The sequence below is a fragment of the Lotus japonicus genome, chromosome 2, assembly GCF_012489685.1.
Source record: "Lotus japonicus ecotype B-129 chromosome 2, LjGifu_v1.2".
Taxonomy (NCBI): Eukaryota; Viridiplantae; Streptophyta; class Magnoliopsida; order Fabales; family Fabaceae; genus Lotus; species Lotus japonicus.
This window is the reverse complement of record NC_080042.1, coordinates 93,179,319-93,196,616: the sequence shown is the minus strand read 5'-3', so window position 1 is coordinate 93,196,616 and position 17,298 is coordinate 93,179,319. Positions and strand designations below refer to the sequence as shown.

General features: G+C 35.9%; 3 protein-coding genes and 1 long non-coding RNA gene across 4 annotated transcripts; 2 read left to right on the top strand and 2 right to left on the bottom strand.

The window, feature by feature from the left end:
- The first annotated feature begins 1,905 nt into the window (after positions 1-1,905).
- LOC130741189 (phosphoglycerate mutase-like protein AT74H) lies at positions 1,906-4,606 on the top strand. Its single transcript, XM_057594009.1, has 5 exons — positions 1,906-2,828; positions 3,587-3,706; positions 3,806-4,019; positions 4,114-4,194; positions 4,285-4,606. The coding sequence occupies exons 1-5, from the start codon at positions 2,354-2,356 to the stop codon at positions 4,388-4,390; spliced, it is 996 nt and encodes a 331-aa protein (XP_057449992.1). The 5' UTR covers positions 1,906-2,353; the 3' UTR covers positions 4,391-4,606.
- Positions 4,607-4,773: 167 nt separating this feature from the next.
- Positions 4,774-6,221, top strand: LOC130741190 (uncharacterized). The gene is made up of 3 exons (XR_009020339.1): positions 4,774-5,466; positions 5,671-5,745; positions 5,863-6,221. It is a non-coding gene; the product is annotated as an uncharacterized LOC130741190 (long non-coding RNA).
- A 307-nt stretch (positions 6,222-6,528) lies between these two features.
- Positions 6,529-9,459, bottom strand: LOC130737308 (putative indole-3-acetic acid-amido synthetase GH3.9). Its single transcript, XM_057589059.1, has 4 exons — positions 9,151-9,459; positions 8,960-9,067; positions 8,128-8,719; positions 6,529-7,461 (listed from the first exon to the last, which is right to left on the bottom strand). Exons 1-4 carry the CDS (start codon positions 9,457-9,459, stop codon positions 6,890-6,892), a joined length of 1,581 nt encoding a protein of 526 aa, XP_057445042.1. The 3' UTR covers positions 6,529-6,889.
- Positions 9,460-10,136: 677 nt separating this feature from the next.
- On the bottom strand, positions 10,137-13,599 carry LOC130741188 (putative indole-3-acetic acid-amido synthetase GH3.9). The gene is made up of 5 exons (XM_057594008.1): positions 13,403-13,599; positions 12,640-12,977; positions 12,286-12,387; positions 11,365-12,188; positions 10,137-10,879 (listed from the first exon to the last, which is right to left on the bottom strand). The coding sequence occupies exons 1-5, from the start codon at positions 13,529-13,531 to the stop codon at positions 10,317-10,319; spliced, it is 1,956 nt and encodes a 651-aa protein (XP_057449991.1). The 5' UTR covers positions 13,532-13,599; the 3' UTR covers positions 10,137-10,316.
- Between the last annotated feature and the right edge of the window lie 3,699 nt (positions 13,600-17,298).

Below are 17,298 nucleotides of genomic sequence, written 5' to 3'. Positions count from 1 at the left end.
AAACGCCAAACAGAGCAATCGCCGGCGAAGCGGTGACGACGGCGAGAAAAGAGCTAACACCGTAGAAGATTGGCAAGCGACGGTGGTAACCACCGTAACTAACCGATCGATGGATCTAACCGTCTTTGTGGAAATACTTCTGATACCATAACAGATCGATGAATTGGAAGAAATGAATTTCTCATCTATTTCATTCAATGAATAAAGTATATATACAAACACTAATGTAAAGAAGATTACTCTAACAGAATCAGTTTAACACTACTAACTGACTAACTAACACTCTAACCATCTAACTAACTTAAATTAGAGTGTGAAACACGTGAGACACGTGTTCTAATACTTTCTTTACTTTCTCTATCAATCAAATCACATTTTTACTTTCTCTCTCATTTTTTTTTCTATCTTTCTCTTTCTCCACCTCAAAAATGAGGTGTGAAGATTTTTTTTTTTGTGATATCTTAAATGCCAAAACATATGCACAAAATGCACATGCACCTTGACAATGCTTAAATTCATAGGTAGATGCTCGATCTTATGGGTACCATGTCAAGAACAAATTATAATTAAACTATTGAGTTAGTTATTTTGAATGATTTTATATTATATTTCTAATATAATCATCATATATGTCATATTTTAAATGATTTACAGAAGAAAACGTGAAAAAACACATTTTCTTTTGACATTGTTTGGTTGAAAAGCTGGTTAATTTATATATCAAAATCTAATTTACACATTTTTAAGCATATGGAGTTTAATTCATAACTGCGTTAGTCAATCTCAAATTAATTTTGAACCATATGTGAACACGTTGTTAGACTTTTGAGAAGAAATGGTTGCTCACTTGTCTACTACAATTACAAGGGTTCTACTCTTATACTATCATTAATATATTTCCTTTCATTAGACTAATGTCACAGAATGACTATATTAATGATGACCAGTGTTTGAATTTTCCTTGCTTAATTAGTTGTTTGTTAGCGGAGGTATACGTAATTATGTATTCTGGGTGCAAGTTGTGAGGGAGTGTTTATTTCCTCACTCCGACGGAACATGAGCCAGCACTCACAGCCAGGAATCAAGTCAAAACAAATGATAAAACCAAATAAACTGCTAGCTTATGTCACAGATAGTAACTTCATCTCATGATTATTTGACGAAATAGCAGCATAATAAATGAAAAAAATAAACGAATTGAATAGTTATTTTATACACTCAACAAAATTGACTTTTCAAGGCAATCGACCATTTTTTGTACTGGAAATAAAATATGATGATAACTACATGATTTAATCTAAATAGCATCATGCATACCTCATGAAAAAATTTGTTTACTCCAGTGGTGTACAAGACTTTACTTCATTTTTTCATAAATGAATTAGATAAACTGACTATGCAGTTATAATCTAACCTTGAATTCTCATAGGGCTTTATCCACTCTTTAGAGTGAGGGATAATTTAAAATAGAATAATTGGCCCATAGATAAATAAATAAAATAAATATTTTTCTACACATGAAATTAAGATAATGAATATGAAGGAGTAACGAGTATTTATTTTTCTAATTTCCTTTAACTATTTTTTAATATGGTAAGATTTAATAAAAATATGAAATAAGTGAAAACAAATAAATGTGCGGGCCATAGGACCGGCACAGCCCATCGTAAGAAAGCCCGTATTGGATTGAAATATTTTTGGGCCGGGCTAGACCAGGCCAATGTTACTGCTATAATATCCAGCACCAACTACTTTGACTTGGTCTGTTCATCTGCTCATTATGGCTGATATAAAATGGTTTGTGTACCAATACAAAGAATCTCCATCGATAGTGACACTCTAATGAACCTCTTCCTCTTTTATTTCCAAGTATTATAAAGACCATTCATGCTTATCCCATCCAGTTCTGCAGCTAAGCTATGCATTTTGGTCTAATGATCAAATACACTGAAGGCTCCAAACTGGAAAAGTACAAAACATCAAGATAGATGCTATTCCTACGCAGCAAATCTTGATACAATGCACCGGAACAACGAGGGTGAACAACCAAACTCATTGGACTTGATAGCAAACAGGTGTGATATTTCTCTTCCAAAAAGTGATAGCAAGTAGGACCCACTAGCACTTGCCATTTGATATTACATGAGGATGAGGGGCTTAATCAATCAATAAGGACCAGTCGCCACTTGTTATCATCAATCATTCATGATAATAGCAGAGGACTACGGATTCATCTCCACCGCAAAAATCATATATCTTCATGGAGTTGAAGTAGAAGAATCACAGTTAAATAAAAAGGAAAGACGTTATGAAGAATTTTGAAGACAAAAAGATCTGTGTTAGCTAGTGTTGTATGGCAGTGTTAGTGTTATCATCCATGTCCCTATCCCCATCTCTCCCAGTATCTCAACAAAAACGCCATAAATTTATCCAATGCTGTCACAACCAAACAGACCCTATCAGACTAACCAACAATGGTGCCTCCAGATTCCCAGAGAAGAATCCTCTGCTGAACCCTCCCAGGCCGCGAAGGATTATCCTGGTGAGGCATGGAGAGAGCGAAGGGAACGTGGATGAGACCGTGTACACGAGGGTCCCTGATCCCAAGATTGGTCTCACTGACAGAGGTAAGGCCCAAGCAGAGGAATGTGGATACAGGATCAAGAAGATGATCGAGGAAGATGCTGAGGACCACAATTGGCAACTTTACTTCTATGTTTCCCCTTACAGAAGGGCCCTTGAGACATTGAAGAGCCTTGCTCGGCCATTTGATCGCTCAAGAATTGCTGGTTTCAGAGAAGAGCCTCGCATTCGAGAACAAGATTTCGGTATTCACTCACTCATTCAAAGTTTATCCTAGTAATATGCCTTTGGGTACTCAGAATCAATTCTAGAAATATCAATTTTGAGTGAAAATATAAATGTTACAAATGTTTGTAGTCATGATTTTTGAAAATTGATATTAAGTCCCAAAACCAATTCTGCTAAAAATTAGAGAGTAGCTTTGTGTTAAGCAGAATCAATTATGAGACTTTTCAACTTGATTTCACAATGTTATGCATAAAAAACACATTTTTTCATAAATTCATATAAACCGAAATTACTTCACTTTTAAGTTTTAACAAATTTTTACTATAATCAATTTTATTCAAACTCGATTATGACAAAGTTGATCCAAACACGCACTTAATGTGGGATGTTTGTTTCAACGGTGAAATAGAATAGAATCACTTCTCATTAAAAACTGTTAGTCTTATAACATGTTTGGATAATTTTTATTTATTTCAATAGGATCAATTTTGACACTCAGAAACTACTCTTATAAACTTCTAGCCATAATCGATTTGCCCTAAAAGAAAATTCCAACATGTACTTAGTCTCTCATAGTGTGCTTAGGTCTATGGTGAGAATGATTTTACTTATGGGCAGAAGCTTATGAGTTTCTGATGAAATAGTGAAATCAAATTGAATGAACTGACTAAAAGTGCATTGCATAATGTGCAAATCATGTATCCAAACATTAGTTTCTTGTAATGTTTCAGCAATTCAAGTTCACTAATTTTTTGCGCTATGTGTGAACAAAAAGGGAATTTTCAGAACAGAGAGAAGATGCGAGTGGAAAAAGCAGCACGCCAGCTTTATGGCCGTTTCTTTTACCGGTTTCCAGATGGAGAATCCGCAGCTGATGTGTATGATAGAATCACAGGTAATAAGCTTCATCTGGGAATCATATTGAATTAAAAGTGATGAGTGGAGTATAAGAAAACATTGATGCAGCATGCAGAAGTTGATATCTGATTTTCAGGATTCAGAGAAACACTTAGAGCAGATATTAATATTGGACGGTATCAACCACCTGGGGAGGAGAAAATGGACATAAACTTGGTCATCGTTTCGCACGGTCTAACGCTTAGAGTTTTTCTCATGAGATGGTACAAGTGGACGGTGGAACAGTTTGAAGGTCTTCACAACTTGAGAAACGCAGAAATGCTAGTCATGGAAAAGGGTTATGGTGGAAGGTACTAATTATAATTTACCCTTTCTTCTAAAGTTATCTTTCATCATCTGTTATGGAAATCTAAAAGACTAAATGTAGTAAGGTTAAACAAACAGGTATAGCTTACTGATGCATCATGACGAACAAGAGCTAAGACGATTTGGGTTGACTGATGAAATGCTGATTGAACAGGAGTGGTAAGAATTATGATCCTATTCTTATTCGTCCTATTTTTGCCTACATAGATCTGAAGTTCTCATTGCTATATATACATTTGGTGTTTCAAGGCATAAACATGCAAGGCCTGCTGATCTGAATTACGATTGTCCAATGGTGAATTCCTTCTTTCCCCATCTCAATGAAGAAGCAAGCATATATCAAAATGAAGGGTGATGGGGAATTTTTAGCAACCTCCCAGAGCAGCATATTTCTCAGTTACCTTAGAAGTTAGAACAGTGAAGTGTACACTTTTTCTTTCGTAGCATAACTAGTGTAAAAAGATATAGCAATTTTTTTTTTGTACTAATACAGCATAAAGTTCCTTTATCAGCTGCTGGCTGTTTAACTCTTCAATTATATGGTTACAATTTCATAGGAATGGTTTGGTTAGCTTCCTAATTGGGCAGATTTTTTAATAAATGCTACTAAGCTAGTTAGGTAGAAAATCTTTTTGGCCCGTTCCCCAAGATTTGGTTTATTATCTCCATGCTTGAGCATCATCAACCATGGTAACACCTTCCATTACATAGCCAATTGAACGACCAACTTTGCTCACTACTCAGAGCCCTCATTTCACCCCAAACTCATGTCTCAGTAATCTAACAACAAACCAGAGAGGATAGAGCATTATCTGTTTCTGGTTAAACTCTAATTTGAAAAATGAAAAGAAAGGGTATTGATCAAATTGGTAGGCGCATAAAATTAGAACATTGCACCCATTGTCATTTTAATGAAATGCAAAAATGAAATCAAGGCTGATCTGATAATGAACACTTAAACAAGGAGTTTTGAATTTTATCAATCTTGCAGAAAGGATAGATAAAGCGTGCGTTCTCTGTTTCTCGTCAAAAAAGAAAGTGGAGATGCGGGGTATCGATCCCCGTACCTCGAGCGCTCTACCATCTGAGCTACATCCCCACTTGAGTTATTGATAGAAACAATAAACTTTTGATTTCTTTTTTCACGGGCAATAAACTTTGTTTTAGAAGAGGCCTTTTTCTTTTGTCAAAAAAATATCATTCATTCATGACACCAAACTAAAGACACATTATCCCTCCCTGAGCCGTTGCCACCCTCTACCCTGTCTGAATTGCCACCATCCTCTCGTTGATACTATTGTGGCGTGTTGTCGTCCTCTTGGAGAGCGATTGTCAAGAGAGGATAGGGCCTGGAAATCCATCCCACTGGAATTCGCGAGAGATCTTTATTACCGGAAGCAGGGTCATCGACGAAGATCGATCTCAGAGATGGTAAGCCATTTTTGTTGCCTATCTAATGTTTGATCAAATGACTGAATCAATGTCCACTGTTTTTCTGGTCCCTACTCACTCAACATTGCTGTTGCCTCCTAAACATGACTCTCTTGGCTATCACTTCATGTAATATCCATTTACCATATCATTTGTAGGTATTAGTTGATATCTTATTTTGGTTTCTTCTCCCCTTAATAACAGCATGCAGTGGAACATGGTACTACCGTACTAGTGAATGAGATGCTTGGCACCACTCATCAAAATGAGCCTCTTCAGGTTTTTTCTACTTCCTCTTTCCCTCCCCTTTATTTGAGGCAAATCAAAAGACAATGCCATTATACATTTTGAATTCATTGTATTATAAGCCAGTGATATTGGGAATCTTTTTTTTAGGTTCAATACCATCATGAATGATCACTAATGATGGGAAGCTCTAGATGGTCGCTGCACTTTGCATGTAAGGAAAAATCCTGAAGATCTTAGTCATGTCATCAAGTAAGTCTGCGTTATGGCTATACCGCTCTGGTTGTGGTTTTCGTGTATTAGAGAGCATGAGTACATAGGACTCTTGTGCTCTTGGCTACACTAGATTAGACCCATGTTAGTGTTAGTTTGTTGAAGTAACAACTTGTTGTGCAAGCCTCCTCTCCTTTATATATAAGGAAAGTCTTGTACCTGCAACAGTAAGCTTTTACCTAATAACGTATAATACAATAATTTTCAGATCTCTCAGTATTAGATCTAGGTTTTCAACATGGTATCCAGAGCTTGAACACTGGAAAGTATATATGTGTTTCTGCCGGCTTACAACCAAGACCTTTCTTCACACGTAGGAAACTTCAAATTCACAATTTCGCTTGAGCGAACTTCAACCTTGCTTGAGCGAGTTCTTAAGACTTTAAACACTTCTTCTCGGGTTTTGGCTTAGAATGAGCAAACATTGAGCCAAGATCTCACTTCCAATATGCTCGATTGGACACTAGCTTGAGCGAGCTTAAATCTCGCTTAAGCGAGATGTTTCCTTTAAAATTGTATAATAGCGGGTGGACATGAGTTAGGGAGGGTGAGGTCTAGGGATCAACCCTGGAGGGCTGTAGTTTATCTTTCAGATGTGCTAAAAAAAACAAAACTTTCACGATTATTTTATTTTATTTTTTAAAACATGAAGTGATTTTGTAGATAGATTCTGAGAACATCTCTCTCAGATAAGATAGAGTTCTAACCAGATCCCACCTAAATAATAAAACACCTTGACTACAACAATTCAAACTCCACCGAGATTACAACAGTAAAGGATAAAAGCAAAATCCAGCAATAAAACCACCACCAATGAATCAAAACCTGTTAAGTTGATAGCTTTCAAAAAGTTTATAGACTCAAGATTTTGCCACCAAGAGAAAACAATAACTTAACACACCTTCTAAAATCCCATTTTGGGAAGTCTAGGACTGTAAAAGGAAGTAGTAACTTTGGAGTTCAGCAGCTTGAGTGCTTTATCTGACTTAATACACCTTTGTATTTTGTACTGACTGATTGAAGTCCCTTGGTTAATGAACAAGTCCATCAATGCTTCAAATGTTCCTGTCTCCACTACACGTATCTCAAGTGGTCCTATTACCCCTTTATTGCGTAAGCGTCTGTATATGGTGTCTAGATGCTCTTCAACCGTAATGCAACATTCTTGAAGAATATTTGTATCAAGTGGGGGCCTTGACTCCATCTTTGAACCGCAATATAGTATTTCCCAAAACAAAACGTAGTGTCCTGGTATCAAAGAAGTATCAGGGTAACTTGTGTACTCCACTAGGAGAGCATCACAAGGCTCTAACAACTTCTTGGCAACAGTGACGCTCTTGTGCAAATCCTCCTCCGTGGTCTTGTCACAATCAATGCTGATTACAACATTTTTCCTACAAATGAATCGAAATTGTGGAGTTTTGTGGTAAAATCCCACCACTTGAAGTACATCACCAACACGGTATCGGTATAGCCCTACACATTGGAACATAGTATTGTGAAAAGAGAGGGAAAAATTGCATAAACGAATATCATTATTCTAAAATTGCTGCCCATGATAGATAGACTGATAGCAAGAATAAAATTGCTTCCAAGATACATCAAATATTTGGTGCAGAATTATGATTCTCTCATGTGAAAATTATTTAATGTTCTCTGGTGTTGAAATTTTGTATCTATGTCTCTTTTCATAAAACATTTTAAGAGTCTCACCTATACATATTTAAGGCATAAATGAGAATAAAGAGATCGATACAAAATTTCAACATGAGAATTTTCATAAGAGAGAAGAGATGGAGCCATTCACATTGTATTGGAGCACTTGCCCCCACGAGTTTTTTATAATCATTGAACACTACATTATGTACTAATCTCTCACAGGTGTTTTATAAAACTGAACATTACATATGTAACATATATTAATTGCTCTCGCTAAAATTTTATACTCTAACATTACATGTTTCTGTATAAGTGTGAGTACATATTGGCCCAACAACTTTAAATTTTTTGATCCATCACTGCATGAGAGGATCCTGATTCTTTGATGCCCAAATGTTCCTTTTGAATTCTAAGACAAACACATAGATGATAGCAAAAGAAGTCTATTAAATTCTTTCATGCCTGAATTAATTGGAAACTTACCAGCAAAGGTAGTGATCACAATCTCATAAAAGTAACCATGCTTGACATTCTCCAAATTCACGAGCTTGTCATTGGGTACATGCTCCTGATCCTCAAAGTTCATCAATAGTGTCCCGTTATCTCCAAGAGGAAGGAACTCAAAGTAACCCATGTTTGGCAACACTGTGAAAGCAACATCAGCTGGGTCACTTAAAGGTTTTATGTTGATCCCAAAGTAACACTCAGTGGAAGCATACCAGAGACAAGCCAAAGGCAATTTCCCATCACTGTAAAACTGCAGAGAAGGAACATATTGAGCCATGGACCCAGTGATCACTGTTTCTATGTACTTGGCCTTTGGCCAAAGATGACAGAGAACTCCCTTCCAAGAATTTTGGCTGCAAATTTTAGTGATTTCATCTGCAAGACATGGGCCAGGGGATGAAAGCACAGTAGACATGCCTGAGCGGCAACTTGTGTCTGTTATGAAGGAACTCAGCTTTCCACTGCGTATGTCCTCACACAAGCTCTGCCAGTTATTTTCAAGAAAGGAAATGGCTTTGAGAAGTGCATAGGCAAAGAAAGAACCAAGCCTTACCTTTCTTTGTTCCCTCTACCAGTTTCAGGAGCTTTCTCCTTTTGGGGGGCCTCAAAGTGAGTAGGCATGGTTTCTTTAGGGCCAAGCTTCTTCTTCCAATATCTAAGCTCCGCACTAGGTTGAGAGCTTTCAGGCTTGTTTCTATCATCCTGCCATGTAGGCTCTGAAGGTGGGTTGCTCCTCTGGCCCTGCTTCCTCTCCACCACTATGGAGGCAAGAGATCTAGCAGAAGTGACTCCCAGAGTCTGAGTGTACCGGGGGAGAGACGGGTTGAAAGAGGTCGTAGCTCTTGGCACCTTGCATAACCTTTGCTCGTGTCCGATTAGGCCATAGTTGTAACAAAAACCCTGAAGCTTTTCGTATCTGAGAAAGACCCACACCTTGTTCAAATGCTTTCTAGGGACCCAGAACCCTGTTGAGAGAGGGAGAGAGGTATTGACTAATACTTTAACCCTGAAAAAGGTTCTAAGAAGCTTTCCTTCCACCAGGGGGTTCTCCACCAGTAGGATCTCTCCAATGAGGCTTGCGATTTTTGATACGTTTTTAACATTCATAACATCCAGGGGTACCCCATGGATCTGAACCCAAAACGGAATCAGATTGAACTTCACTTCGAACACAGATTTTTGGGGCTCCCATGGTTGTAAGCTCAGAATGCTACCCATAACGCTCCAAGGTCCATCCTCGAGGACTTTCCTTGCTTTATCCTCGTCAGGGAAGGTGAAGAGAAGGCCATTAATGCCCATATCTGTCATCTGGATCTCTGATTGAGCGTTCCAAGCTTTAGCGATCACCGTCTTCAGGGAATTCTTGTTGATGGGTTTATCAGTCAGGACCTTCCCTATGAGGGTCCTCTTTGCCAGGTCCAGGGAATGGTCCTCGTCTACTTGCAGATCTACTATGGCTCCTTCCAGGGGGGAAGGGCTTCACCTTGGGTGTTAGAAGAGCTCGAAGCTCTTTCAGCTTGGTCATGACCCTCCTCTAAAGTGAAAGGGGGAATATTCTCGTCCAACTGCATCATCTGAGATTGGGTGACAAAAGGGGGGTCACTATTCATACTTGGAGTAGCGATAATTCTAAAAGACTAGTACAATATAAAGAAATTACTTGGATCTGATAGTGAGAGCCCAACATGGGTCTGCCTTCAGACTTTAGGGAAAAGAAATTGCAACTAACAAGCCCACTTAAGGTTGGCCCAATTTTGTAATAATAAGAAAAGACCCTAGTGGCTTTTTGGGTTTCCTCTTGGGCCTTGTACGTGTTTTTGGAGTGGAAGGCCCACTTGCATCACATTATTATTGTTTTAATACGTGACATATATACTCTTATAAGTGTATTTGAGTAAATAACTTAATTAAATGTTTATCGCATAAACGCTTATTCATAAACTTATTTGAAAACTTATTGAAATAAGCTAAAAATTCAAAATAAGTTATAGGTAATCATAAACTTTTATTCATAGATCAATTTGATCAACTTATGAAAATAAGCTCAAAATTAAACAACTTACAAATAGGAACAACACTTGCATAAGTGTATATGTTATAAAATAAACTCAAGTAAATTCTTCCAAACAACACCTTAATCAACCTTTTTAACTTAACACACCTTCTTATATCCTTCTTTGGGGATCTCTAGGACTGAAAAAGGAAGCAGTAACTTTGGAGTCGAGCAAGTTGAGTGCTTTATTAGATTTAATGCACCTTGGTGTTTTGTATTGACCAATTGAAGCCCCTTGGCTAATGAAGAAATCCATCAATGCATCAAATGTTCCTGCCTCCACCACACGTATCTCAAGTGGTCCTATTGACCCGTCATTGCGCAAATGCCAATATACATAGTTTAGTTGCTCTTCAACCGCAATGCAACATTCTTTAATAATATTTGTATCAAGTGACTCTATTTTTGAACCGTAATACAGAATTTCCCAGTACAATACGTAGTGTCCTGGCAATGAAGAAGTATCAGAGTAACTAGTGTATTCCACTAGTAGAGCATCATGAGACTCTAACAATTTATTGGCAGCAGTGACACTCTTATGCAAATCCTCTTCACTAGTTTTGTCATGGTCAATGCTGATCACAACATTTTTCCTACAAATGAATCTAAATTGTGGAGCTTTATTGTAAAACCCAACCACTTGAAGTACATCACCAACACGGTATCGGTATAGCCCTGATCATTGGGAACACAATATTGTAAAGTTAGAGGAAGAAAATAAATTGGTAAATGAATATCACTATAATAATAAATGGGTTATGTTACTGGAATAAACCTTACTCAAAATTACAACATGGCACGTGGACTGAAAATGAGAAGTTAAAAATGAGAAGTTAAAAAGGTAATCACATTAATAAAATATTGAAATAGTGGCTAGTTGAGTTTTTGATTGGACAACAATATAAACAATACCCAATTGAACGGCCAAAATGCAACTTTTTTAAGTGTTATTTTGAGTTTGAAATCACCTCTAATCGTACTTTTCATATGTGCAACTTGTGGTGATTTCAAACCCCTATGAATATTTTCAGCGTTTTGTTATTAACATATGTAGATGTGATGTGATTATTTTAAAACATAAAACGGTCGCAAAATCTATGTATAAGATGCAGTTACACTATACATATGTTTAACTAACATTTTCCTGATTAAAAATTTACCAGCAAAGGTTGTGACCACAATCTCATAAAAGCAACCAAGCTTGACATTCCCCAAATCTACGAGCTTGTCATTAGGAACATGCTCCTCCTCAAAGTCCATCATTAGTGTCTCATTATGTCCAATAGGAAGGAACTCAAAGTAACCCATGTTAGGCAACAATGTAAAAGCAACATCAGCAGGGTCACTCAAAGGTTTTATGTTGATCCCAAAGTGACACTCAGAAGAAGAATACCTAGTGCAAACCAAAGGCAATTTCTCATCACTGTAATACTGCAGTGTAGGAACATATTGAGCCATGGAGCCAGTGATCACTGTTTCTATGTACTTGGCCTTAGGCCAAAGCTGACAGAGAATCCCCTTCCAACACTTTTGGCTACAAATTTCAGCGATCTCATCTGCAAGATGTGGGACAGGGGACGAAAGCACCGTGGACATGCCGGCGCGACAACCAGGGTCTGTGACAAAGGAACTGAGCTTTCCACTGCGCATGTCCTCACAGAGGCTCATCCAGTTATTTTCAAGGAAGGAGATCGCTCTGAGAAATGCAGAGGCATATGCAGTACTAAGCCTTAGGACATTGTGGCGGTTAACCAAACCAGCTAGAAGCTGGCAATACATGCTTTGGTTTATGTCATCACATAGAATGGTTTGGTCAGGGCTTGTGAAATCATTCCAAGGCTCACATGCGCGGCACAGGAAGTGCTTGCTCTTGTAGTAGCTTGTCAATGCAGTCCTAACCGGTAAGCCACAAGGAGTTGGGGGCATTTCTGTCCTTACAAAGTTGAGATACATTGCCTTGCCCTTGTCAAGACCAGGAACATATCTGAAGTTGAAGATGATCAAGTTAATTCATGATCATGGTAAGATTGAAATGTTTATTTAAATCAATGAAATTAACTAAGAGCATGATTAATATTAACTTATTCATGATTGCCGTGATAAGATTGTACATGAAGGTACGACGATCAAGATATTCAGCAGTTGATGGCACCATTTTAGGCTCTCCACCTGATGTTCCTGAACTGTACATATATACCAAATGATTTGAGAGTGTTAGAATTTGAGCTACGTATAACTCTACCCAAAAACTAGTTAGAGTTAAGGTTGTTCTAACTTTTACAAACACTTATTTAGTTTATAAATTTCTATTTAATGTGAAACTTCTCAACAAATACACTCAATTAATACAAACACAAGCGAGTGAGCAATGAATATATATATATATATATATATATATATATATATATATATACACACACACTAGCTAGCTGTACCTGCATAACATCTCTGTTATTGGTTGAGCAGTAATGAGAGAAAAATCTTCCCCATTTGTAATTCTCTGGATATATGGCAAGATCTCTTCATAACTTATAACTGGAACATGAAGCTTAAACTCTGCTATGACGTCATCAGTTACATGATCTCCCTTCTTCATATACTTACTCAAATACTCAGTTTCCTTGTTCTGACTTAATATCTGTTTTAAAAGGCTTTCCTGAATTTCAGCACTATTCTTTGTCAACCTCTCAATCTCATTCAGTGCTTCCTCACCTTTGTACTCCAATTTCTTTCCGTCCATGATGCTCACGAAAAGAAAGACTGAAAAAGAGAACTACAAGAGACAAAAGTGTAACAGAACTCACAAACTAATTACTTTTCCATGGTTTGAAAAGCCTCGTACCCACATATATATAGATATATAACATATTTAAGCCCATTATCTATTTTTTTTCTCCATCGGAAAAACAAGCCTATTATCTATGAATGTAATTATGTAAACAATTACAATACGTTATGTTTAAAAACAGAAATGATTAAAAAGCATGAAATGAATTTCATCTTTTTTGTGTGTCAAACTTTATTGATCGAGCACCAATAGAAAACCACTAAAACAATCACACAGAGTCATGAATTAATGATTAAAAAAAATACTAAATATGTAAAATTTACAATTACTTGTTCAATTTGTTCACAAAGAAAAAGATACTTTGTCAATTCATACTCCACTAGTATCCAAAAATAAGCAGAACATCTTACCGTGCAAGAAAAAAGCAGAGAGAGATGCATCAATGACCCCGCACGTACGATTCTAACTCGTGTTTCCTTGTAGATATTGGCTTTAGTCCTGTAGAAATAAGGTGGTAGACTCTTCCATATTTGAGACATTATTTCCGATTAATGTTGCTGCTAGGCATTGTGTCTCTTCATAATTGTGATGGATTCTTTGTTCTTAATTTGCTTTGCTTATTTGCCCAGAAAAACTCCAGATGGACACAGAAATTTTTAGCAAATTAAATAGTATGGGTTGGGTTCTTTTCCATGAAAGAGAAAATGAGTAATGATTCATTCACATTTATTTTATTTTTCATAGTAATCTTTCATTATTTTTTCCAAACTCTATCTTACATTTTTTATCACATCACGTATCCTATCACTTATTTCTTGAGATGGAAATGCATTGTTAACTCAATATTATTCAACACGAAAGTGTTTCTTGTTTTCTAGTATGGGAAACAACTGACGAACCATAAGAGTGAGATACGTGTCAGATGAAGATAAACATGCTGTGGTTTGACACCGTAAGTGATTAGGTGTTGCTGGAAAAGTCTTAGGTCACGTAATTGTTAGTAGGGGTGTACAAGAGACGGGTTGGGACGGGTTTTGGTTAACCCTAACCCGGCTCTAAATGTTGATCGGGCCAATTCACAGACCCTAACATGTCCCTAGACCCGAAGCAACCCGACATTATGCGGGTCCAATTTAGGACAGGTCTATGTAGGACGGGACCGGGTTGGCCCGAGGGACAATAAGTTTAAGACTATTTGATACTAATTGTAAAATTTAAAGATAATAACATACTAAAAGAGTTATAAGTTGGAACTATTTTTTAGAAAAAATAACTTGAAAGGATCCAATTCTTTCATAATCTATTGCACTTGAGATGTTTACATTTTGTTTGATCATTTCTTCACTTGTCTCACATATGCATAATACACACACATGATTTTCTCTTGTTAGAGCATGAAAGTGTCCATTGTTTGACCAACGTTTATTTAATTCATAAGGTAGATGTTAAACATTTTAATCTCATCTACTTGGTAAGATAAATTTGAGCACCATGTATCACATTTTAATCTTTATAACAAATTAAAATTTTATAAAATATATATGTGGGACGGGCCGGGTGACCTGAGTGTCAACCCGAACCCGACCCTACCCGAAGTCGGGTAACTCGAAGATCAACCCGAACTCGGTCTCTTTTAATGATCGGGCCGGGTTCAACCCGGCCCTAAAGGCTTGGGCCGGAACGGGTTGGCGGGTAGGGCCGGGTCTTGTACACCCCTAATTGTTAGTAACTTTCATTTGAGAAAAGTTTGCGTAACTTTAAGCAATTTCCTTTCCAAATTTCCCAGTGCAAATTGTCCCTATTTCAACATCTCTTTCCCGATCTCTTTTCCCACCTCCTTTTCCTTGAATCCGTGTCATATCTGGATTTTTTTGTCGACCATGAATGACAGTACTGGAGATCATTTTCTTTCATGTAAAGCATTTTCTTTTATTAAATTTTTTTGGTCGCTTATTTTTCTTTTATTCAAATTAGAACTTTTTTTTTGGGTCGAAGGTTAATGATTTCATTAAACCATGAGGAAAAAAGGGAGCTTTGTGTCTCCCAAACTGTACACGAGTACTTAGCACACGGCTAAAGTCAAACAGTACACAACAAAAGCAAACCCAAACAGATAGGAAATAAAAACAAGTTTGCTAGTTGATGGTCTAAACTGCTCTATTAACCTAACAGATAGGTAAAGGTGGGTCATCAAACTGGTGGAACCTAACTACCAAAAGCACCAGTCTGCAGTAAATATCACATTAAATGTCAAAACCAACTAAGGTTCTTATCTATATATATTATATTAGAAAAGAATAACTTCTAGCATGACGTGTCGCTCTCACAGGCCAAGTTAGTGACGTGTCGCTCCCAAATTAATTCTCACTTAATTATTTACACGTCAGCTTTTCCACCTATTAATTCTCATTTAATAATTTACACATCAACTTTTCCACCTTGGCCCTATTTGCCACATTAAATTTTAGATTTGATTAGGATTTAGGTTGTTTATTTCTTGATTTAATCTTAATTTATTTTTAATTTATTTTTAGAGCATTAATTAATTTTTATGGTATTTTTATTGAATTTTCGGATTTTTAATTAATTCAGAATTTTATGAGTTTTTATTGTGATTTGCTAAATTTTGATAGTTTTTATCTATATTTATTTAGTACCTTTTTAAATTTTAGATTTGATTAGAATTTAGGTTGTTTGTTTTTATGTATCTTTGTTAGATAGTTTCTGTTAAAAAAAATCTTCCTAAAAAATATTGTTTTTTATATAGAGTATCAATATCAATCTATATTAGAAAATAAAAAGGGTTAGTAGAGAAAAAAAACCTTCATACGTTCTCTATCTCTAAATACTCACACAATTTTCTCTATTTCTCCCTTCTTCATCTCAACCATGGGAAACCTCAAATCATATATGCTTCAAAAACAACATGGACCTTCACTCACTTCAATTAAATTTTTCATTATAAATTTATCCCCATCACAATTGAGAATTTTTTTTTATGGTTACCAAGGGAAATCACAATTGAGTTTTGAGAGTGCATGTTCTTCAAACTCAAAAACGAGTTTCTCACTTCTTGCTTTAGCCTCTTTGTTCCAGGTATGTAAAAAACAATGCTTTGTGGCTTTGTAGACTAAGAATTGTTATCACTCAAAAGTCAAAGGCATATCATTTTTCTTATATCTCTGGTAGTCATTCTTCTTCAATTTTAATGATTCTTTCATGTAGTTCTAGAAGTGTCTTTTGTTCGCCAAAGCATGTTTTAACCCATTCTATGTTTCATTATTATTGTTTTGTAATGTTCATGTATTAATGTGTTTGTTGATAAAAAAAATTAACATTGATAGATGAACATCCCATTTTTTTTTTCATTGTTATGTATGTTATTTCAACATTTATCTGTTCTCACTGGTCATGAAAGGTGAATTGTTTTCCATTTGTTCTCACTTTTTAAGGGGGGATTAAAAGTTTCTTTGATGTTGTAAGCTTATGAATTAGGCTAACCAGATCTTACTGCAGTGTGCTATCCAAATCTTAAGGTTAATGGCCATAAGTACGTACTTTAATTTGAGGCATGTACTACTAACAAAAATTGAGATATAGGTGCATTTGAATGTATGTGAACATTTATACAAAGATAGTCTTAGTGACTAACATAAGCGAGGTGAGATCAATAAAAAAAATATTGTGCATATAAAATAAAAATCAGAAAAATTCACTAAAAATACCATAAAATTTAATTAATACTCTAGAAATAAATCAAAAATAAATTAAGATAAAATCAAGAAATAAACAATCTAAATCCTAATCAAATCTAAAATTTAAAAAGGTATTTTTTATGAGAATATAATTAACTTGAGATCAATAAAAAAAATATTGTGCATATGTGCATATAAAACAATAGAAAATATATATTTTTTAATTAATCGAGGTATGTGAAAAAGTAGTGTGATTCATTTCACCTTGCAATTTAGATTTTTTCATAGTTTGGGTGGGATTCTTCTACAACTGAATACCTATAGGTTAGTGTTAATTTGGAATTGCCAAATCCTATTGCTATCAGGCTGATTTAGTGACGTGTCGTTCTCACGTTAATTCTTAATGACGTGTCATTCCCACGTTAATTCTCATAAAAAAAATTCCACGTGTCATTCTCAGGTTATTTCTCATAAAAAAAAATATTTTTAAATTTTAGATTTGATTAGGATTTAGGTTGTGTATTCCTTGATTTTATCTTAATTTATTTTTTATTTATTTATAGAGTATTCATTAATTTTTATGGTATTTTTATTGAATTTTCGGATTTTTA